The sequence below is a fragment of the Podarcis gaigeae genome (genome assembly GCF_964106915.1).
Source record: "Podarcis gaigeae genome assembly, chromosome: 8".
Lineage (NCBI taxonomy): Eukaryota > Metazoa > Chordata > Lepidosauria > Squamata > Lacertidae > Podarcis > Podarcis gaigeae.
Genome location: NC_139684.1, coordinates 13,951,062 through 13,975,367, shown reverse-complemented (window position 1 = coordinate 13,975,367; position 24,306 = coordinate 13,951,062). Strand labels below are relative to the sequence as shown.

Below are 24,306 nucleotides of genomic sequence, written 5' to 3'. Positions count from 1 at the left end.
TTCGAAAGCTCATCAAAGTGCAAGTAGATAAATAGGTACCGCTCTGGCGGGAAGGTAAACGGTGTTTCCACGTGCTGCTCTGGTTCGCCAGAAGCAGCTTAGTCATGCTGGCCACATGACCCGGAAGCTGTACGCCGGCTCTCTCGGCCAATAAAGTGAGATGAGCGCCACAACCCCAGAGTCGGCCACGACTGGACCTAATGGTCAGGGTTCCCTTTACCTTTTACAGATCAGATGAGCACCCCCTCAATACCCTCTTCCAAGTCATTTATAAAGACATTGAACAGCAATAGGCCCAGGACAGAACGCTGCGGCACCCCACTCGTCACTTTTCCCCCAGGATGATGATAAGAGACAAGAGACCAACTTGGGAGCCATTTCAACTTCCTGCCTGATTATCACAACGCTATACCACCAATCAGGCTTGGCAACCTGCTAATGTCATTGAGGGCAGAGCCATTTCAGAGCAAGGGCATTGCTTTATGAATCGGCCACCATTTCTGAAGCGATTGCTGATATATCGCGGCAAGCGGTGGTGGGAATTCTGGCAAGGCCAGCAAGCAGTTCCTGAGAAACCTCCAGCTTTTACTAAAAGCACAATTGGTAGAAGGAGTTTTTAAAAAGGAATTCCTCAGGTTAGCCTGGCACTGTGTGGATCCCAATATCACCCACATACACACACAGAGAGAAAGAGAGAGTATGGAACACAATCTGTGTGTTATCTCCCACTCCTCGGTTCCCGTTGTTGCCAAACTGGCAATTTCACCCAGGCTGCATACTTTCTTCCAATCGCTGCTGTTTATCTGCATCAACAACAAGCAAGCAAGCCTTCACTCTGTTGGATCTCGACATTTCATTAACATGCAGGCTGCTTTTTAAAAAAAAAAAAAAACACAGCCGGCAAATATCAGCCATGTCTGGGCCCTCCTGAGTTGCTCTGCTTACTCTGATAAGACTCTGCATCAGCTCGGCTTATTCATTGTGGATCCAAGTGCCTGGGTTGGATAAGATGCCTGCTTTTCCAATTCTGCTGGGGTGGTGTGCTGGGGTTGGGGGTTATCAGCAGCTGATTAAAAGCCTGCGATTGTTGAGGTTTGCAAGTTTGGGAGGGAAACTGTGGGCTTTTTTAAAAAAAGTGGGGGGAGTTCTGTCTGTATCTCTCCTCTCTGGGGTGCAAAAATACTTGTTACTGCCGCAGGTACGTGTTACTGCTGCTACTATGTGATACTTCTTTAATGTTGATAACAGGATGGGTGCTAGGAAAAGGAGGGGAGGGATGTGATGATGAGGCTAAAGGCTCAGAATCTGTATTTTAAGAGCATCAAATGACTCTTGCTGGATCATGCTAGTCCCGCCTCCTGTTCTCACAGTAGCCAACCAGATGCCCAAATGTGAAGCCCCAAAACCATACCCTCCAACATTTCCTCAATGAAAATAGGAGTGTCCTATTCCATCATTATCATCATGGGTTTTTTATTATTTACACCCCACCCATCTGTCTGGATTGCCCCAACCACTTGGGGCAGCTTCCAAAATACAGTGGTACCTCAGGTTACATACGCTTCAGGTTAGAGACTCTGCTAACCCAGAAATAGTACCTCAGGTTAAGAACTTTGCTTCAGGATGAGAACAGAAATCATGCTCCGGTGGCATGGCAGCAGCAGGAGGTCTCATTAGCTAAAGTGGTGCTTCAGGTTAAGAACAGTTTCAGGTTAAGAACGGACCTCCAGAACGAATTAAGTACTTAACCCGAGGTACTACTGTTTATAAAAACTTAATAAGACATTAAACATTATACAGGGGCTGCCTTCAGATATTTTCTAAGGCTTGTCTAGTTACTTATCTCCTTGCCTCGGGGGTCGCAAAGCTCCAACATTTCTGTGATGAAAATAGGGACATCCTAAGGAAAAGCAGGACCATCCGGGATCAGATCAGAAACCGGGATGGCTTCTGTAAATCCAGGATTGTCCCTGGAAAATGGGGACACTTGGAGGGTCTGGAGTCTGTATTTTAAAAGCAAATTGGGGCCCACCTAGTCCAGATGTCCACATGTGAAGGACCCAAGCATGAGAGCACTCTTCTCTCTTGCATGATATTTACTCCAAGTGCGAAAAAAATCTCCACCTCTAATTTAGCTATTCTGGACGATATCCTTTCAGTAGGCCTTCTCTGCCATGAATTTACCAAATTTGATGAGAAGGTATCTAGAGGATCACTGAAAAAAGAAAGGGGTGGGGAGGAAAAATGAAATATTTGCACCTAGAGGTAGCAGATTTGGCCACAAACCAAGCTTTCTTTCTTTCCCCAATATTTTCTCTTCTGGGCTAGTTTGTCTTGGAAGACAACTTGTCCATCTTGCCAATCCAGTAGGTAAGCAATTTGTTTCAGACCCCCCCCCCTTGGGCATTTTGGCACTTTCTCGGATGAAGGGAAGGGGGGGGGGAGAGGAGAAAATAAACAAAAGCTGCTGTCTGTATCCACCGCAATCAGCCCGAGCTAAACGCTTTCTTTCCCAGCTGAGCAGCACAGGGGTGTGAAATCGAGATTAGAGTGCACGAGATTCTATATTCCCCCCCCCCCCCTGACTGCCTCCACGAGTCACAGGTTTTGGTGTTAACAAAAATATAGATCTAAAAATTCCACCAGTGTAGGAATAATTTGCTTTGGATTTCTTGTTAGGCTTGTTGTTTTGAAGGCAGTCATAGCGGGCACCTGTGTTGTTGTTTAGTCGTTTAGTCGTGTAGTCGTGTCCGCCTCTTCGTGACCCCATGGACCAGAACATGCCAGGCACTTCTGCCTTCCACTGCCTCCCGCAGTTTGGTCAAACTCATGCTGGTAACCTCGAAAACACTATCCAACCATCTCATTCTTTGTCGTCCCCTTCTCCTTGTGCCCTCCATCTTTCCCAGCATCAGGGTCTTTTCCAGGGAGTCTTCTCTTCTCATGAGGTGGCCAAAATATTGGAGCCTCAGCTTCACGATCTGTCCTTCCAGTGAGCACTCGGGGCTGATTTCTTTAAGAATGGATACGTCTGATCTTCTTGCAGTCCATGGGACTCTCAAGAGTCTCCTCCAGCACCATAATTCAAAAGCATCAATTCTTCGGCGATCAGCCTTCGTTATGGTCCAGCTCTCACTTCCATACATCACTACTGGGAAAACCATAGCTTTTACTATACGGACCTTTGTTGCCAAGGTGAAGTCTCTACTTTTTAAGATGCTGTCTAGGTTTGTCATTGCTTTTCTCCCAAGAAGCAGGGGTCTTTTAATTTTGTGGCTGCTGTCACCATCTGAATATGGTCTGAAGCAGGCATCTGTACTGGGCATCTATTTCCCAACAGGGACCCCGCTAAGAAGAAGAGCCCCCTGGAACTGCTGCTTCTCTTCACCATTGCATCGTGTTTTCTCATTCACCCATCTGTTGCTCTGGTCCAGGACTCACTGAGGAAGAATTATAGATTGGAGAAGGCAACCCCCAAGAGTTAATTTGCCCAACCCACTGAGATGCAGGAATCCCAGCTACAGAAGCCCTGGTATGTGGCCATTCAACCAGCGGTGTAGCAAGCAAACACAATTAAATCCAAAATAATTCTAAAACAGCTGAAACATTCTATAAACAGTTACAATTAAAAACATTTAAAAAGCACTTTCAGTTTTAAAACATTCTTAAAGGAATCACAGTTCGCAACATTCTTCCACCCAATGATTACCAGGTTTCCAGGAACAGTTTTACCCAGCTGTCTAATGACTGGGCAAACAGGATTGCTTTCAAATTCCTCCCAGAAGTCACTTGGCAGGACATTTAACAACAAGGGGGCCACCCCTAAAAAGGCTCTGCTGCGTGCCAACCAGACAGTCCCAGTTGGGCATGCTGGAGGCTGTCATAAAACTGTCCCTCACCTGTCATTCACAGATAGTCTTCCTGCCAGAATCGGGCTTTTGTGCCTTAAAGGCTTTGAAGCTCTTCCCTGATTGGTTGGTGTCAATACCACCAGGGATCCCAGGCTTGTGGGCAGTTAATGAAAAGGGTCTGTCACTGGAGCAGTAATTTTTGTGCTGAAAGAAGACACATAAACAAATATTGGATATGAATGTAAAGCAGGTTGTTTTTCTTTCTCCCCCTCCTGCATCTTATCTACCCAACACCTTTCAGTGCCAGAGTTCCTTGGAAGGCATGGCGGAAACTTGTCCGTTCATGAAGGCCTGAGGGATATCTGGCTGGGATTCAGCCTGTGTGCTTCTGTTCTGGAGAAGGGGATTGACAGGAGTCTAGCAGTCCAACACGCTACTTGGCAAGTTGATGAGGACTAACTTGAAAGGCCCTGTTTCCTTAAAATTAGCTTGGCTGATGGTCAGGGATGGTGATGGGAGTTGTGGTTCACTTGGGGTTTTCTCTACCCTTGAATTAAATGAAGGCAGAATTCTGACAGAAATAGCTAAGGGCAGCAAAGGCAAGTGATGGTCAGGGTTGCGATGGAGGGCAATGAAAGCAAGTGATGGTCAATATTATGGTAGAAGTATCTAGGGGAAGTAAAGGTCTAGTTTAGGGTTGGACAGTCTGTGGCCTTCAATATATTGTTGAACTACAACTCCAACCAGCATAGACCAGTGGCCAGGGATGATGGGATCTGTTGTCTGGAAAGCAGCAGGGGCTGAAGGTTAAGAGCATAAGCATGTAAGAAGAGCCTAAGTGGATGGGCCAATAGTGACCCATATGGACCAGCACCCTTTTGTATGGACAGGTGGAGTCCCCCAATCCCCAGGCACCCACCATCATGTGGAATAACACCTCAAGACAACATGCTATGGGATCAAATTGGCCACAACTTTATTATATTTCAGATGTGGGTAGACCTTAGCTCAGGCATTGGGCGTTATCCCTCCCCAGTCCACAGCCGGGGACCTAGGGAACATCAGGGTTATGCAGTGGGGGGGGGATGGGCCGGCTCTGGAGAACATATGTTCAAGCAGAGATAGCCGCCCCAGTTACGCCGCCCCCACAGGGGAGACCAATGACGACCTCTCGGCATACGGTCAAAGCCTCCCCTAAGAAACCCCTTTAACAAGGAACCCTGGTATCGCCGCTGCAAAGAGGAAGATAGACTAAAGGATTCCGCCCAAGGCCTGATACCGCCAAAGTTGTGACGTTTTGCTACGGGAAAGTCAAAACCTGCCAATGCAGGGGAATTCCTTTCCGGCCCTTTAACAGCGACCTTGACATAGCAGCGCCCGCATACCTGTGAAGAAAAGTTAACCTGCAAGATAAGACTTAACTGAGGCTGGGTAGGGTGGGAGAAGCTCTGAAGCCAAGTGAGGATTTCCAGGTAAGATCCTCCCTCTATTGTGTGGGCAGGTGGTCCCTCCCCTACCTGGCCTGGTCTCCTTGGCAACGCTTCCCCCAGGCGGGATTGGACAACTGACTGAGGTAGGTGGAGACCTCCAGGTATCCCACCTGGGGGAAGGCGAAGCCAAGCCTGTGTTGATGGAGCCGCTCCAGATCCAGATCCACACAAAGGGCGCTCCCCGTTTTATGCGGGGAGCAGTCATTCTCACAGTGGCCACCCAGATGCCCATGTAAAACCAGCAAGCAAGTTGCAAGAGCAACTCTCCCCTCAGTAGCCACCGATAGCTCTCTCTTCTTTGAATTTGTCTTCTCCTCCTCTAATGCTATCCAAGTTGGTGGCTAATGATTACCTCCTGTGGAAGTGAATTCCGCAGTTCCACTCCCTGCTGCATGAAGAAGTCCTTTTTATCTGTCCTGAATCTTCAAGAATTTAGCTTCATTGGAAGCCCCTGAGTTCTAGTATTTTATGAGAGGGAGAAAAACTTTCCCGTGTCCACTCTTTCCATGCCACGGAGAGTTTTATAAACATTGATCACGTTGCCTCTTCCTCACTTTTCCTCAGCTAAAAAGCCCCAGATGTTGCAACCTTGCCTTCGTAGGAGAGTTGCTACATCCCCCTTCATCAGGTGAGGCAGACGGCTTTTCAACCTGGACTTTTGAACTCTATCAATATGGTTATTTTTAAAATGGAAGGACCCAACACCCCTCATTATCCTATCTTTGTGAACAGACATTCCCCTTAGCCAACGAGCAGCCTGGAATGTGTTTGTTCCACTGCTCACCTCTCCCTGCACCCTTCTCCAGGTGCCCTCTCTCTGTAAGAACCCGTTCATCTTCCAACCTCCTCATTCTTTGCCATGCATTAATCTGAGCTTTCTTCCCTCCCCCCGTCCCCACCCCATGACAGTTCCATTAAGAAATTATTTACATTTCTCAAAGAACGCCTCTGTTGCCTGCTCCCGTGTCATTTCCTCGGCGCGGAGATGGAAATTGCGGAGAGTGAAGTGGGATCTCTCAGAAATAAGCCCTGTTGAGGTTCCATCATGGATTACGGTGACAAGAGAGCCAATTTGCTTTTCAACAGGATGATGGGGTTACCAGGGAGGGTACAGGTCTAAGAGGACTTCCTGGCAGAGTGGGGCAGACAGATTCTCTCCTCCCCCCAAGTGAGATCATATTAGCTGTATGTTTACTTGCTGTCTCCTTAGTATTCAGGATTCGTAAAAACTGTTTTATACCTCTCCAGGACGCGGGTAGCGCTGTGGGTTAAACCACAGAGCCTGGGACTTGCCAATCAGAAGGTTGGCGGTTCAAATTCCCACGATGGGGTGAGCTCTCGTTGCTCGGTCCCTGCTCCTGCCAACCTAGCAGTTCAAAAGCACATCCAAGTGCAAGTAGATATATAGGTACCACTCCAGCGGGAAGGTAAATGGCGTTTCCGTGCGCTGCTCTGGTTCACCAGAAGCGGCTTAGTCATGCTGGCCACATGACCCAGAAGCTGTACGCTGGCTCCCTAGGCCAATAAAGCAAGATGAGTGTCACAACCCCAGAGTCGGCCACGACTGGACCTAATGGTCAGGGGTCCCTTTACCTTTATCTACCTCTCCATGAAAGTTTTGGCACTTTTGAAAAGGAAGGTTGGATCTACCTTCCTCCAAACCCATAACAGCAATGTGAAAAGCTTGCTGGATCTGGCCCATCTAGTCCAGCATCCTGTTCTCACAGTGGCCTACCCAGATGCTTATGAGAGGCAGAACATAGCTAGTTTGGCTCATAGGCATTGATAGCCTTCTCCTCCAGGAATTTGCCCGATCATCTTTCAAAGCCCTTCAGCTTAGTGGAAAGGGGAGTTTTTCAGCCACTAAGTAGAAGTTGCCTTATCCTTTGTGTTGACTGGAGACAATCGGGGAGGAAGGAGGTGAGTCAGCTACTGAAGATGAGCTCCTAGGGTCACTCTTGAGAAAGTGCATGGTGTTCTACGGAGGAGTTGTTGTTCTGTATGTTTCAATGCTGAGTGTTTAGGAACCCAGGAAATGCAAGGTGCGTCATTTTCAATATAATGAAGTGCAAATCCTGTTATGAACAATTGTGCTTCAAGGATAGCACAGGAAAAAGGAAAATATTCAAGAACTCCAAATCACTTGCCCGTGTATGTGTCCAGAAAAATAATACATCTAGCTGAAAGGCAACAAGTGGAGATCTGCACTGATTGTTGACAATAGATCCCTAATTATGGTTGTATCATCTTCGAATGGGAGCGTGGCCTCAAGGGGGCACGGCTGTCACAATCGTGGAGGGACCCTGCACTTCTGAATTTATAATCAAAGAATTGGAGAGCTGGAAGGGACACACCAAGAGGCATCTAGTCCAACTCCCTGCAGTTTAGGAATCTCAACTGAAGCAACCATGGCAGATGGCAATCCAGCCTTTGTTTAAAAACCTCCAATGAAGGAGAGTCCAAGGAAGTCCATTCCACTATTGAGCAGCTCCTGGAATCTCCTTCCTTTTATCCATTCATTCAGGTCCTCCCCTCTGGAACAGGAGAAATCAAGTCTACTCCATCTCTCATGAGCATAGCTGTCAACCGTCCCTTATTTGGCGGGAAACTCCCTTATCCCAGTGCCGCGTCCCGCTGCTGTCCCTTATTGATGATGTCCCTTAAATTTCCTGGGTTTCAAAGGAAGCAGCTCCTCTCCCTCCCTCCCTGCCGGCCAGGGAGGAGGGAGGCTCCAACTGTGTTGCTTGGCTGCGCTGCTCACCCAACAAGGAGTCTAAGAATGACTGGGGGCTGGAGCTTGCATGCCTTTGCTCAGCGCTTCCCAGCGGAGAGGTGACGGTGGTTTTCCTTGCTGCATCCCCTTTGCCGGGTTGCTGCGCTGTGGGAACCTCTTGAGGCTTCGTTTGGCTGCTGGCTGGGCTTTCTGCCTTTGGCTCGAACATACCTGTGGCCGGAAAATCCCTTATTTTCGAGGCTGCTGGTCCCTTATTTTCAAATCTGTAAGTTGACAGCTATGCTCATGAGACAGACCTTCAGATATTTGAAGATGGCTGTCGTATCACCTCTCAGCCTTCTCTTCTCTAGGCTAAACATACGCAGACTCTCTCACCTGTTCCCCATCAGACTTGGTTTTCATGCCCTTATTCACCTCAGTCACCCTCCTCTGTACACATTCCAATTTGTTGATATCCTTCTTATACTGGGGTGCCCAGAACTAGATGCAGGATTCCAGGTGGAGTCTGACCAAGGCAGAATTTGCCACTATGTTATTGATGACAGCGGCCTTGTTGTGGGTCTCTTGCCCGCTCTGAAAAAGAGATAAAAACCTTTTGCCTTCCCTCCGTTCTGCAATCCCAGCTACTCACCTGGCAGGCCAAAGGGAAGTGGCAAAGAGATGATTGCCTTGTCTGTAATCCATAATGCACTTCCCTCAAAGTGCTTTTCCAGAGCTGTCAAGAGTCGTGCTGGCAACTTGGGCCCTTCACTGGAAAAACTATTTTATTTTATTATTTTATTTTATTTTATTTTAAAAACCCAACTGCTTCCCACTTAACCTTCCTTCCCCCATGCCTACCCTACCAGAGCAACATTTGGGAGGGCCAGAATAATAATAAGAAGAAGAAGACGAAGAAGAGGAGGAGGAGTTTGGATTTGATATCCCGCCTTTCACTCCCTTTAAGGAGTCTCAAAGCGGCTAACAATCTCCTTTCCCTTCCTCCCCCACAACAAGCACTCTGTGAGGTGAGTGGGGCTGAGAGACTTCACAGAAGTGTGACTGGCCCAAGGTCACCCAGCAGCTGCATGTGGAGGAGCGGAGACTCGAACCCGGTTCTCCAGATTACGAGACTACTGCTCTTAACCACTACACCACACTGGCACAACAACAACTTTTTATTTATACCCCGTCCATCAAAGATCAAAAATACATTAAAATGTCACACATTAAAAACTTCCCTGAACAGGAAACAGCCTTCAGATGTCTTCTAAATGTCAGGTACAGTGGTACCTCGGGTTAGATACGCTTCAGGTTACAGACTCTGCTAACCCAGGAATAGTACCTCGGGTTAAGAACTTTGCTTCAGGATGAGAAGAGAAATCATGCTCCAGCGGCGCGGCAGCAGCAGGAGTCCCCATTAGCTAAAGTGGTGCTTCGGGTTAAGAACAGTTTCAGGTTAAGAATGGACATCTGGAATGAATTAAGTACTTAACCCGAGGTACAGCACCACCCACATCCATTTTCCTAGTTAAGACCCCTTGAATCCCTCCTAAAAGAATAAAGACACCACAGTCTCAGTCATAAGCAGTAAAAAGAAAGCTACACAGCAGAGCACAGTGTGATCCCTGAAGGCAGGCTTTAGGCTTAAAGTTTCAAACATGTACAAAACTAGTGACTGCATGCTAGCAGTCCATGTGGTGCTAAACCACAGAGCCTAGGGCTTGATGATTGGAATGTCGGCGGTTTGAATCCCCACGACGGGGTGAGCTCCCATTGCTCGGTCCCTGCTCCTGCCCACCTAGAAGTTCGAAATCACGTCAAAGTGCAAGTAGATAAATAGGTACCACTCCAGCGGGAAGGTAAACAGCGTTTTTGTGCACTGCTCTGGTTCGCCAGAAGCGGTTTAGTCCTGCTGGCCACATGACCTGGAAGCTGTCTGCAGACAAACGCCAGCTCTCTCGGCCTATAGAGCAAGATGAGCGCACAACCCCAGAGTCGTCCACGACTGGACCTAATGGTCAGGGGTACCTTTACCTTTACCTTTAACCAGGAAAATATTAGAACACATTTCAATCTGGACAAGCCAGAATGAATTGCATATTAAGAAACTCACACAAGTTTGTTTATTCTTTTAAGAAGGATATAAGGGAACTTACCAGGAATCTAATAGTGAGAGGCTTACACAATCCTGCAACCAGCTACCTGCTGTGCGGCAGAAGGGAAATGTAAACTCTGCTAAGTAAAGTAACTTGCTGGCACAAGTTAGGAAGGATATTAATAAACAATATATCCTCTCCTGCTACCTTGAATATGCCCACAATCACAAAACTGCCTTCTTTTAATGTGGGGATAGGAGATTTCCTATTCTCCGGGTGTTGCTCTGCTGTAACTCTCATCATCCCTGACCTTTGCCCAGTTTCTCACTGGGATCACCAGTGAGATGTAGAGTGGAAGGTCGCTCCCAAGCACCTCTCTGCCCCCTTGACCATAAGACAAACCTGCTTCATTGCCCACAAGAACGTCACTGGAATGGGAAGGGCCGTAGGTCAGCCGCAGAGTATCTGCCTTGCAAGCAGAAGGCCCCGGATTCGAATCATGAGACCCCTCTGCCTCAAACCCTGGAGAGCCATTGCTTGCCAGTCCATGTAGAGAATACTGAGCTTCCCCTTGGATAATTTTCAAATGCCTCTTCCTTTTTCATGAACCGATGGGTGATGTTATTTCAAAAAAACCACTTGAATTAGCCATTAGCATTGTCGCCTTAAGGAAAACTGTCAACGAGATCAGTCTTGTCTCCCAGTAAGCACCCTCCCCATGGGGAATGGGAAGCTCTGAGCCCAACCACCTGTTCCCCGAGGGTTTTGGTTCGTCTCCTTGAATCTGCTCCTCAGCAGCGCCCATGACTCTCTGACAGAATCTGTGGGATATCTCTTTCCCCAGCCTTTTATAACACTACTGAAGCATCTAACACGTCTCGATGGAGACAGATCTCCGGCAATAAATCCCTCCCATGGCCATGTCTAATTCTTAAATATCGCAGCTTATTTTGCTAAATGTATCTTAATAGGCGAGGCATAACCGTCCTCGCTGAGAGGGGAGTGAGACGGATGGAGCTGTTTGGAGTAATGAAGCATCAAGTTAATGAAGGATCCGGCGTCCAGCACTGGACGCAATGAGAGGAATGGATGTTGGTGGGAGGCGGCGGGGAGAGCGAACAGTGGCAGCTGGGGGCTAATTCCTTTTTTTATTTTTTTAATCAGTGATCTGTGTTTTCTCTCGCTTCTTAATTAATCTTGCTGAGTCCTTTGGAAAATGTTGTAAGGGCTGGTTTGGTGGAGAGGCAGTTATGTACCTGGGCCAATGCCGTATTTACATACAGTGGTACCTCTGGTTACAGACGCTTCAGGTTACAGACTCCGCTAATCCAGAAATAGTACCTCGGGTTAAGAACTTTGCTTCAGAATGAGAACAGAAATCGCGTGGCAGCAGCGGGAGGCCCCATTAGCTAAAGTGGTACCTCAGGTTAAGAACAGTTTCAGGTTAAGAATGGACCTCCAAAATGAATTAAGTTCTTAACCCGAGGTACCACTGTATAAGCTAAACAAGCTTAGGGCTCCACTCTTGGGGGCCCCAAAAAAATTTAAAGGGGGAAAAATGGATGTACATTTGTAAAATACAAGATAAACAACAAATAAAATAAAACCTACATGCAGCAACAGTGTTTTGTGTTGTGTAGGCTCCTATGATGTAAGTAATGGGCCCCGCCTGCTAGCCTGCTCCCTAAAATATTCAACACAAAAAACAGCGACAATTTGTTGTTGACAAAGGACAGCTGGACATATAAAGGGCCCCATTACCTTCAGTAGCTTAGGGTCTCATCAAACCTAAATCCGGCCCTGACCTGGGCTACAGGGAGCTAAGCTGAGGAGGTACTGTGTTGCAGTGAGTGAACCGCCCTGAGACCCCCAGGTATAGGGCAGTATGTAAATAAAATTAATAAGAGCCTCTGGGTCAGGCCCAAAGGGGTCCATCTAGCCTAGCATCCTGTTCTTTGTTGTTGTTTAGTCGTTTAGTCATGTCCGACTCTTCGTGACCCCATGGACCAGAGCACGCCAGGCACTCCTGTCTTTCACTGCCTCCTGCAGTTTGGTCAAACTCATGCTGGTAGCTTCAAGAACACGGTCCAACCATCTCATCCTCTGCCGTCCCCTTCTCCTTGTGCCCTCCATCTTTCCCAACATCAGGGTCTTTTCCAGGGAGCCTCCTCTTCTCATGAGGTGGCCAAAGTATTGAAGCCTCAGCTTCACGATCTGTCCTTCCAGTGAGCACTCAGGGCTGATTTCCTTAAGAATGGATTCTGTTCTTACAATTGCCAAATTCTTTCCTTGTCCTCCAAGCCTTGGCCACCAAGTAATTTATGTGTTGTTGTTGTTTTTCAGATAATGGTGAACTCCACACATTTTTACACTAAAGCAACAACCGCAAATCTTATGTGGTTTTCATTCTAGGGGGCAACTGAGGTTCCAGCAGCCCATCGACATCAAGAGCTCCCGAGAGAGAGAGCAGAAACCTTTCATTCTCGCATTCTCACCTGTCTTCTTCCATCTTTTTTTGTCTCTCAGGTTACCTGACGGTCAGCATCGAGCCGCTCCCACCTGTGGTGGTTGGGGATGCCGTCACTTTGAAATGCAACTTCAAGACGGATGGCAGGATGCGGGAAATAGTGTGGTATCGGGTAAGTGAGCCAATCCTCCTTCACCCCCCAAAACTCCCTTGAGCTGCTGTTTCGGTTTGTTTTGTGAGTGTTTCCATCATTATTTACTCGCTCTGTTTCTATCTCACCTCTAAGGAGCTCCAGGTGGTAAATGTAGTTGCGTGGTGAGTTCCCGCCTCTCCCCCCAGTGGAAATAAAGACACATGACGCAGATATTTAAGGTTAATGGGCTAAATATGGCCACAACTTTATTGGTTACAGCTGATGAGCGGTATTGGCTCAGGCATTGGTCCTAACCGACTATCCGGCTTCAGCCTGTTCGCTTGAAGTCCGGGAAGGGTTAACCACCAGTAGGGGGAGTCCTGCTGATACACATCAACTAGGCATTCCCCCGGGGACACCACTCGGGGGCGTGCCTTAGGCCCTGGCCTCCATAGGCTTCGGACAGGACCACGCCCCCCAGAATCCTTTATCGGACTACCCTTCAATATCCGGGGGGGGGTGTGTGTGTGTGTGGAATGGTTTCTTTAAATGTAAAGGTTCATCATTGTTCCACCCAATGTGTATGTCTTTAAGGGGCCAGAGCAAGATAACGAAACCCAGCTTTACAGCTGTGAAACATAGCAGGTGCTGCTGAGTTGTATTTGATTAAGGTGTGTCAGCATTTGGGTGTAGTATATAAGGAACAGCATCTAGTTCTCCCATTACCCTGGGGGATGGGTTGGTGGTTGGGTCTGGTTTGTTGTTAATGTATTTAGTGTATAAGGAGTTTTTGTAATTAAAACCTTGTTTAAGTTATTTTTGAGTCCCTTCCTTTTAATGCATGGTCTCCCCAGCAAGCTCTCTGCAGCGCTACCATACTGCAAATAGACAACACCTCTCCCCTTCCATCTACATAACAATACCAATACCAATATCAAGGAAGTTGTGACGATTTGCTACGAGGTAGGCAAAAAACCAAGTGGCTGGTGCCAATTTGCCAAGTGGAAAAATTCCTACCAGACCCCTTAATGGCGACCAACCGAGGTCCATAGCAAGGTCAAAGACGGAAAAAACCTTAAAGAGCGGGAAACTAGAGCAGCTGGAAGCAGCAAAGAGGGAGATCCCAGGCCACCCCTGCATTAAATGGAGCAGGCCACGCCCCCCTCAGGCCAGGGGATGATGCAATCGGGATTCCCCCAATCGCGCGGAGGCTGAGAGCCAGCCCCCGCGTGCATGGTGGGAAGGTGAAGCCCACAACCCCACCTCCTCCTACGTCAGAAGTGGCTTTCTCCCTCCTTCCCATTTTGCCCTCCCAGCAACCCTGTGAAGTAGGTTAGGCTGAGAGTGGGTTACCGGCCCCCAAGATCACACCTGGAGAGCTTCACCTTTCATTTGTTTCCTTGTTTCGTAAAATTTGATTGTAAAACAGGCGAACGAACAAACTCAAAGCAGTTTACACAAAGGACAAAACAATAAAATTCTCAATAAAAATGGACAACAAATAATTCAAAACTTTCAGAATATGGCGAAGACGCCTGCTTGTTATCAATAGGCAGGGAGTACCCAAGTGGAGGTGCTGCCATACATATTTTAATTGTGTGTTCTGTGTGTTTTTTAGTGTGTTTTTATGCTTTGAACACCCCTGAGATCTGCAGATATAGGATGGCATACAAATTTTAATAATAATTAAAACCCTTGGGATCCCTTCCAATCACAGGGCGTTGTGTATATTCAACATTTAATTGTACCTGGAGTTGTTGAAGTTAATGGGCCTGGCTAACGGAGGCCTGTTAATTTAAAGGGATTCGCTCCTGAATAAAACTGAGTTAGTGGGACATTGTTATCAAAGAAACATGCCTAGGATCTTTAGAAGGTTTTTAAGACTGCAGTGCATCTTCCAGCTTGAAGGACTGGTGACTGGGAGTTGCCGCCGAGACCATATGTTAGCTCCAAGTACGTTTCCGAGCACAATTCAAAGTGTTGGTGCTGACCTTTAAAGTCCTAAACGGCCTCGGCCCAGTATACCTGAAGGAGCATCTCCACCCCCATCGTTCAGCCCGGACACTGAGGTCCAGCACCAAGGGCCTTCTGGCGGTTCCCTCACTGCAAGAAGTGAGGTTATAGGGAACCAGGCAGAGGGCCTACTCGGTGGTGGTGCCCGCCCTGTGGAACGCCCTCCCATCAGATGTCAAGGAAATAAACAACTACAGTGGTACCTCGGGTTACATATGCTTCAGGTTACATACACTTCAGGTTACAGACTCCGCTAACCCAGAAATAGTGTTTCAGGTTAAGAACCTTGCTTCAGGATGAGAACAGAAATCGTGCTCCTGCGGCACGGCAGCAGCAGGAGGCCCCATTAGCTAAAGTGGTGCTTCAGATTAAGAACAGTTTCAGGTTAAGAACGGACCTCCGGAACGACTTAAGTACTTAACCCGAGGTACCACTGTATCTGACTTTTAGAAGAAGGCAGCCCTGTTTAGGACGTTTTTAATATTTGATGTTTTATTGTGTTTTTATTGTTCTGTTGGGAGACTCCCAGAGTGGCTGGGGAAACCCAGCCAGATGGGCAGGGTACAAATAAATTATTTTTATTTATTTGAGCCTGGATAGCTCAGTTGGTTAGACCATGGTGCTGATAACACAAAGGTTGCAGGTTCGATCCCTGTAGATCGATGATCCCTGCGTAGATGATCCTCAGGGTCCCTTCCAACTCTACAGTTCTATGATTCTATTATTATTATTATTATTATTAAAGACCTCCAGCAACCTGAATGTTTGCGGGGTGGTCCCAAATTTGACATATTTAGGTACGCAGCGGAGAGATGGAACGATCAGCGGCGGAAGGGGGGGTGCTGGAACTGACCCAACGCACAGAAAGAAAAGGAAAGAGAGTAGGAGCTTGTGCATTAGCAGTCTGTGTCAAACACCATTTAGTTTCAGGTCACCTGGGCAGCTGCTGGAGCCGTAGGTCCATTTATCTAGAAACCCATTAAGTCTTTTCGGGAGGTGGGGGGAAATGACAGGAGTTTAACCCTGCCCAAGAAGCTGATTGTCTTCCCCTTTCTCCGGCTGCTGCTCTCTCCACTCATTCTGGGCCAACCTGCCTGCGGAAGACGGGAGAAAATCATCAGATATCTTGGCTTGGTTTGCGCCTGGTAGTTCTTCTATTTTAAAAGGAAGGGAGGGGAGAGAGAGAGAGAGAGAGAGAGACCTCTGCTCTTCCGCAATCTGGATTTGTATCTGCATCAGACTTGGAAGTGTGCATAAAAATGAGGTCACTATATTGGGGGAGGTTTGTGTGTGTGGATTTTCAAGGGCAAGAGCAGCGACTCGAATGCAAGTGGCCGTGTTTTCTGATATCATCTCCCCAACTTGTTTTTCATTAAAGGAAAAAGTTTGCTTATTGAAATATGTATCGACTATACTTTCATAGACGTACAGGAAGATGGCATGCAGCATACAAAATCTAAAGATGTAAGTATGGATAAATACTGGTTGGTTAAAATGGAATCATGGAACAGTAGATCTGGAAGAGATCACAAGGGTCATCTAATCTAAGCCTGTGCAATGTTGTTGCTTTCGTTGTTGTTATCCCACCTTTTCCCCAGACAGGTAGTCAAGGTAGCTTACATAAAATAAAGCACAGATAAAGTTCAGAAGGCTAAAAGCATATAAAAGATAGGTCATGTTTCCCTAACACTCACAATGCGAAAATTCACTGATCAAAAGACGAGGAATTAGTACTGCCAACTTTGCTATACACACTGCAGATTCAGAATTTTTTACTTCTTTGTTTGCCTTTTGCTGGTTGGCTGAGGAACTTTAGCGATCTGTATTTTAGTAAGGTTTCAGAGGGTTTCTCTGGGTTTTCCTGGGTTTTTCTTCCTCTTTTTTCATAGGTCAAAATTCTGTAGGAACATATTTGAAATTTCCCCATAGGAATCACTGGAAATCTCCAACTTGTTATGTGAACGCTCACATAATGATCAGTTTCTAGGGAATGCATTGTGTTCGGAAAACGAGACCTGTGTGTAGTTAAAAAGTAATTAGTGTATAATAGAATTGAGACAACATAAAAATGGGCCTACGCCAATCAAACAATACCATTCCAGCAAAAATATACCTCCCTGCAGTATTAAGGATGCAATAAAGAAGAGTTCCATAAATTATAGGCTCACCCCAAAAAATTCCTCTTAAGCTCCCAGAGCAGGTGACAAGCAGAGCCCTTACTGCATATGGAGGGACAGGAGGCGTAGGGTGACCAGCCTCATATAACTAAAATGCTTGTCTGGTTAATGCACAAAGGGGTTAATGCCATAGAGTAAGCTGTCCTGCCAGGCTTAGCTAGGTCATCCCCCTCACCTTGGGAGGAAGGAAATCAAGCCTATTGTTTCCCTCAGGCTACAATGTGAATTCTGGCATGTAAAGAGGTCTAGTTGCTCCAAGCACAGACCATATGGCTTTCTGCAATCCATCCTTGTGCACCTATACAATAAATTTAGGAAGTTCCCCACTTTGGAACTAACCTATGTCTTACTCCCTGTGTTTTCCAACTGCTGTATGTGAAAGCACACGAATCTGACCTTTGAAGAGTTTGCAAGTAAATCATTTTTAATGCAGGGTCTCTCTCGATGCTAGGGGAGGTGGGAAATATTGGAAGGAACTTGGAAGGGCATATTGGAAGGGCGCTGGAAGGGTCGGAGTGAAGAGTTTGGGGGAGGAGCAGGCTTAAATAGCCATGCTCCCCATGCCAATTGGCTCAAATGAGCCACCTGACCACAGCAACTCCTCCCCTGGACCTAACCAACTGAATCTCCTTGGGAGGGGAGTTGGGGTGCAGCAAATTATCCCCCCCAATTGATGGGTAGGGCCAGCATTTCAAATCTTGAAAATTGAGTGGCTTTCTTTGATGATACATGTGTGTGTGTGTGTGTGTGTGTGTGTGTAACTTGCTTGACACCCCAAATTGATTTCCCCTGCCTCTTTTTTGTGACACCCTCCTAGATCTAGCCAACGGGCCCCAATCTGCCTTTTAAGCAGTAACCATGAATTGGGGATTCAATTCATTATCATGCATGATAAAAATAAATAAATCCAGAGTCACTAGCTCGTTGGTGACAGCATCCCCTTTTGCTCCGGTTCTCTCCCCCAAGCCAAGCCGATTTCAATGTCAGACACCCGAGGGGATTTAAGATAAACAATCATATGATGTGGGTGTTGAGTTCGAGGGGGAGAGATAAATCCCCCGCCGAGCACTTTTAATACACAGCAACGTTTAAGATTCCCCGAGCTAACGCACGGCAATTCTCTGTTGGCCTTGTCTGACCCGGACGAGGAGCGAATCAGCTCTGATGGGAAGTGAAGGGCCTGGGTGGTGAGATGGTGCAGTTTGGCTTGTCGCTGCTGTCAAGAGGTTGAAGGCCGTGGAGAGGGGCTGTATGCAGGACGTAGGGGGTGGGCGGTCATGGCAGCAGCGGCTGATTTCCCCCGAGTCACCTTGTGCAGCCAACTCGGAGACCACAGAATCATAATTCTCCTCCAGCTCTTCCAAAGTTCAGCACATAAAACAGCAACCTACAGGTGTCCACCCACCAGCCTCTTGGCGGAGATCAGCGAGAATCATCCACATGGCAGTTTTACGGTGAGGCGAGTGAAGCAAACTCAGAGCGAGGGGATTAACCTAGAGGGTGCTAAATGGTGATTGGACAAATCCACGGAGGAGAGGGCTATTGGTGACTACCAGCCGTGATGGCTATGTTATAATTCTAGCCCGGTCAGAGGTATGTGCCTATCTATACAGGCACCGGCTGAAATCCTTTGACCTCCCTCCGGCGACTCCCGGCAGGAAAAACATACGAGGTCCGTTCCGGCGATTTTCCTCAGGCTGTGAGAAAAACACACCAACTGCTTCTCCTCCTCCCTGCTCCCTGCATATCCCCAGGGAGGGGAATCAGACACAGACAGAAATGTAACTACATGCTTTTATTCCTGTCTTTAGCAGTCATACAGTAAAAGATGTCTGCTCTCTTCAACAAACAGAGAGAAACTCCAAACTCCACCCATGTACATCCTGTACAGGTCATATGACACATCCTGAGCTCACATCCTGTGCTCAATAAGGATAATGGACTGCCCCTTCGTTTTCATGGCAACAGTCACATACTTCCTGTTTGGCTTTCCAGCCACAAGCAGCAGACTGAGCTGCTAGAGCCTTTGCTTGCTGCAGCATTGCTGCTTTAGAATAACATACTCCCCCTAAAGTATCAATGCGTGCTGCGAGCAAAGCGTCATCCAGAGAAGAAAACAAACAGTTGTTATACTTATAACATTCCCCTGTTGTTTCAGTTCCACCCTTGGAACTACCCGCCACTGGTTTTACCAATGTACCTCTCTGGTTGTGTGACTTCCAAGGAATGAGTGCTTCTGCATTACCTTGGTTAACAACTCTCTGTTGTGCCTTTGTCTCTGACTCAGACACAGCTTCAATTTGACCTTGGTCGTTTACAACAGCAACAGCTAAGTTAGCAAACTCTTGTGAATACCTCTTGGGTGGTACACCCTTCGTTGCTCTCTCAGACCTACGTAAGAGGTGCTGCTCTTCTTTGCTTTCTGGTTCAACCTTTGGACTCTTTGGAGAACCAGTACCAATTGTAAACAGTGGTTCATCCTCCTCTTCTGAGGGTCTAGTCATTATGTGAGATTTCCTCTCAATGACTGTGACAACTGAGCTGTCTGAGCTATCGCTGTCATCATCAGTACTACTGAACTCAATAAAATCAACATCATCATCAGAATCAGAATCATCATCATCACCTGTGGGAAATGTGTGAACAATCACTCTCTCCTGTTCAGGAGCACTCTCTAGAAATTTTGTGAGAATCACCTTTCCAGATTCAGACAAAATTACTCTGTAGAGACCCTTTTCATAACCCACAAAAATGCCTCTGGCATTCTTTACTCCACCTGGAGCTTCTGTCCTCACATGAGACCCAAACACCTTGAAATGGGCAACAGAAGGTTTTCTATGGAACAGTTTCTCAAAAGGAGAACTTCCCAAGTCTTTTGAAAACTTTCTCAACCACGTATAACAAAATGACATCAGCGACTCAGCCCAGTACTCATGTGGCAGATGTGAACTAAGCAATTGTGCATGCATTCCCTTTTGCAATTCTTTGTTCACCCTAACACAGACACATCTGTTCCAAGCTTCTTCGGAACTAGCAATTTTGTGTCTTATCCCTTTCTTCTTCAGGAACCTCTGGAAATCCTGTAAAAGAAAAATTGGCTTCTCATCTGTGCAAAGACAATTTATGTCAGCATCATGCATATTTTTAACCTTGTCACAAAACTCTTTAAACCTTTCTAAGGCTTCTTGCGGTCTCTCCAAAAGATAAATCCAGACAAAACCTGTAAAAGAATCAACACATATTAGGTAATACTTTGCATTGCCTCTAGATGGTGCTAAAGGACCAATCACATCAGCATACACCCGCTGAAATGCCCTGTTGACCCTCGAGGTCACCTTCTTGGTGTTCTCCTTGGCTACACCTGCAAAAGAAATCATGTTAGAATCACAAGAATTACATTCCATGTAATCACTTTGATCAAAAGTCAACAAATACAGTCCATCTTTCTCTTTGACAGAAAGATACAACTCTCCATCTTTGTAGATCTCGCATTTCTCAGCATCATAGGACAGTTTTAGTCCCTTCTTGGCAATCTGCGAAACGCTGAGCAGATTGTACTTCAACTCTGGAACCAAATATACATTGTTTATAGTCAAGTTCAGACTTTCAAGATACACAGTCCCAATTCCGGTGGCTTCCAGCTCTTGACCGTTGGCCTGTTGTACCGCGAAGCTTTGCTTCTTAAACGTCGAAAATAGTCCTCTGTGTCGACACATATGCTGCGTACACCCAGTGTCTAGGACAAAGAAATTCCCTGCTTCTGGTGTGGCTTTTAGCGACATCAAAGCCTTTGCAGTCTTTGCCTTTGGCTTGGTGTGACCTTTGTCTGACGCCTCAGACTTTGTGGAGCTTCCCTTGGCTCCTTTCTGCTGACGTGGCTTCTTACAGTACCGCTGAAGATGCCCAGTCTGTCCACAATTGTAGCATCGGACAACGTTTAACGCTACAGCATTTTCTCCAGTAGCAACAGCAGTGGGGGTGTCAGAACTCCGTTCTTGTCTCCCCCTGTCCTTGACTTCCAGGGCGGCAAGTCTGTCATGTTCATTCAGAACGACGGCAAAGACCCTGTCCGACGTTAGATCAGCTGCTGGGAGAGACCCCAGCTGACTGGCAACTGTTTTGTAAGTCCGATTCAGGCTGTTTATCACCATGAAGCAAAACACTTCCTCCTGCAGACGGAAATTGCGTTCCACCATCTGTTGACGCAGAAACTTCATTTCCATCAGGTGCGCTTGAACATCTCCATCAGGCGCAAGCCTCAGGTTGGTCAGCTTCTCAAAATACAGCAACGCTGAAGAACCTGCATCTCTCTGATGTGTCCTTCTCAGCGTGTCCCAAACATCTTTCGCGTGCTGTAAATCTTGTATATGAATAATCTGAGAGTCTGACATGCACAGAATTATAGCTGTTCTGGCCTTCACATCCTGTGACTCCCAAGCACGTGTTGGTGCTGCAGGGATGGGGTTCTCAATCACCCCAAACAGTCTCTGATTCTGCAGCAAGGCCTTCATCTTAATAGACCAAGATGCATAATTGTCACTGGTCAGGAAGGGTGGAGAAGGCAGGCCTCCCCCCTTCTTAGCATCCATTTTGAGTCCTTGCATTGACTCTCAAACACAAGCCTCTAAAATCCAAAAGCTGGCTTGTTTACACTCTGTGCACCTGGCAGCTATAACACTGGCCGCTTTGGAAAGTCCCTTTCCAACAGTTCGTTTGTTTGGGCCTAAGTCAAAACAAAACCTTGTTTTTGCCTCTCCGAGGCAAAGCCTGACTTCCAGCCCTCTCGTGAAACTGGCCTTCGTTGCTAAGCAACAGCATTCCTTTCCTTGGACAGGATTAACCACAAGAATGTTTGGAATGCAGAGCTCTTCTCTCTCGGAGCTGTTTTTCCCAAACCTTGCTCCCTTGAAGCAGAGAATGAATCAACCTGCATTCACACTTCCAAGCCCGAAAATCTCATACCTGGGCTCCGTTGCTTGGCTTTCAGCTTCTTCTGGTCAGCTTCTGGCTGTAGAGAAACAGCTTTCTCACCTCAGGCCTCCATGGAGCAATGAATACAGCAGGTCTGCCACTCTTTCTGCAGACTTCCATGGATCGTTGAAACCATCAGCTCTGATACCACTGTTATAATTCTAGCCCGGTCAGAGGTATGTGCCTATCTATACAGGCACCGGCTGAAATCCTTTGACCTCCCTCCGGCGACTCCCGGCAGGAAAAACATACGAGGTCCGTTCCGGCGATTTTCCTCAGGCTGTGAGAAAAACACACCAACTGCTTCTCCTCCTCCCTGCTCCCTGCATATCCCCAGGGAGGGGAATCAGACACAGACAGAAATGTAACTACATGCTTTTATTCCTGTCTTTAGCAGTCATACAGTAAAAGATGTCTGCTCTCTTCAACAAACAGAGAGAAACTCCAAACTCCACCCATGTACATCCTGTACAGGTCATATGACACATCCTGAGCTCACATCCTGTGCTCAATAAGGAGAATGGACTGCCCCTTCGTTTTCATGGCAACAGTCACATACTTCCTGTTTGGCTTTCCAGCCACAAGCAGCAGACTGAGCTGCTAGAGCCTTTGCTTGCTGCAGCATTGCTGCTTTAGAATAACAGGCTATACCTTGCCTCCATGGTGGAGGTTTTATGCTTTTGAATCTCAGTTGCTGGAAATGGCAGAAGCAGACCCTGTTTTCCAGGACAGTCCTGGATTTACAGATGCCGTCCGGGTTTCTGATTTTATCCCGAAATGCTCTGCTTTTCAGTAATAATGATATTATAATCATAATTTATTATTTATACCCCGCCCATCTGGCTGGGTTTCCCCAGCCACTCTGGGCGGCTCCCAACATAATAATAATAATAATAATAATAATAATAATAGGCGACAAAACATCAAACATTAAAAGCTTCCCTAAACAGGGCTGCCTTCAGGTGTCAGATAGTCAGATATTTCCTTGACATCTGATGGCAGGGCGTTCCACAGAGTGGGCGCCACTACCGAGAAGGCCCTCTGCCTGGTTCCCTGTAACCTCACTTCTTGCAGGGAGGGAACTATCAGAAGGCCCTCGGAGCTGGACCTCAGTGTCCAGGCTGAACGATGGGGGTGGAGGCACTCCTTCAGGTATAGTGGGCTAAAGCCATCTATATGATGTCCTTATTTTCATGGGATAAATGTGGGAGGGTATTGAGTTATGTGACCCCCCCCCCCAAAGCAAAGGAGATAAGTAACTATACAACCTTTAGAAGACACCTGAAGGGAAGTTTTTTTTAAAAAAGTGTATAATGTTTTATTGTGTTTTTATATATGTCGGAAGCCACTCAGAGCGGCTCGGGCAACCCAGTCACTGAGTGGGGTATGAATATGATGATGATGGATGTCCATATTCCCCCCCCCCTTTTTCTAATATTTTTATTTCATTTTAATACACCACATACAAAAAAAAATATGAAGATTAACAAATATCCATCACCTCCTAACAACTAAGAAACAAAAACATCAGCAGCAGCAACACCAACACCACCAATACATTGAATGGTGCTCACAATAGTAAAGGTAAAGGGACCCCTGACCGTTAGGTCCAGTTATGACCGACTCTGGGGTTGCGGCGCTCATCTCGCTTTATTGGCCGAGGGATCCAGCGTCCAGCTTCCAGGTCATGTGGCCAGCATGACTAAGCTGCTTCTGGCGAACCAGAGCAGCACAGAGAAATGCTGTTTACCTTTCCGCCAGAGCGGTACCTATTTATCTACTTGCACTTTGACGTGCTTTCGAACTGCTAGGTTGGCAGGAGCAGGGACCGAGCAATGGGAGCTCATCCCGTCACGGGGATTCGAACCGCCGACCTTCTGATTGGCAAGTCCTAGGCTCTATGGTTTAGACCACAGTGCTACCTGCGTCCCTAGTGGTCACAAGACATTTAACATAAAACGACTTTTTCCTGTATAGCTGACTTCCCGTCTACTCCTTACTTCTATTTCTCATCCATTATGCACTGCCATATTATAGCATGTTTTGGCTTTAATGTTATTTATTCTATCCTAGGTTTTCCATCAGATTTAAAACTCCTAATGTCAATATTTTCAACAGGGAAATGTTGGCAGGTATGCAGAAGGGGAGAAGGCTCTTATGCTCAGGCCCTATTTGCGGGTTTCCCACAGGCAAGAGTTCAGCCACTGTGCGAAGCAGATCCTGGACTGGGTGGGCTGTTGGCCTGTTCTTATTCTCTTATACCTACTTTGAGTAGGGCTAACAATCGGAGACAATCAGAAGTTTCCAAATGGAAAGAAATTGAAAGAAAAAAATTCCCCCGTCCTTCCAAGTTCTTCTATACCATTGTAGTATCATCTCCGTGTCTCGATTT

At 46.9% G+C, this 24,306-nt stretch overlaps 1 protein-coding gene across 1 annotated transcript in view; it reads left to right on the top strand.

Annotated features, from left to right (window-relative positions):
* The window catches only part of IGSF21 (immunoglobin superfamily member 21), a 225,794-nt gene that overhangs the window by 64,857 nt on the left and 136,631 nt on the right, over window positions 1-24,306 (top strand). The window contains exon 2 of the mRNA XM_083750256.1: window positions 12,680-12,792. Coding sequence (XP_083606382.1) covers window positions 12,680-12,792 — 113 coding nt within the window. The remainder of the gene's footprint in view (window positions 1-12,679; window positions 12,793-24,306) is intronic.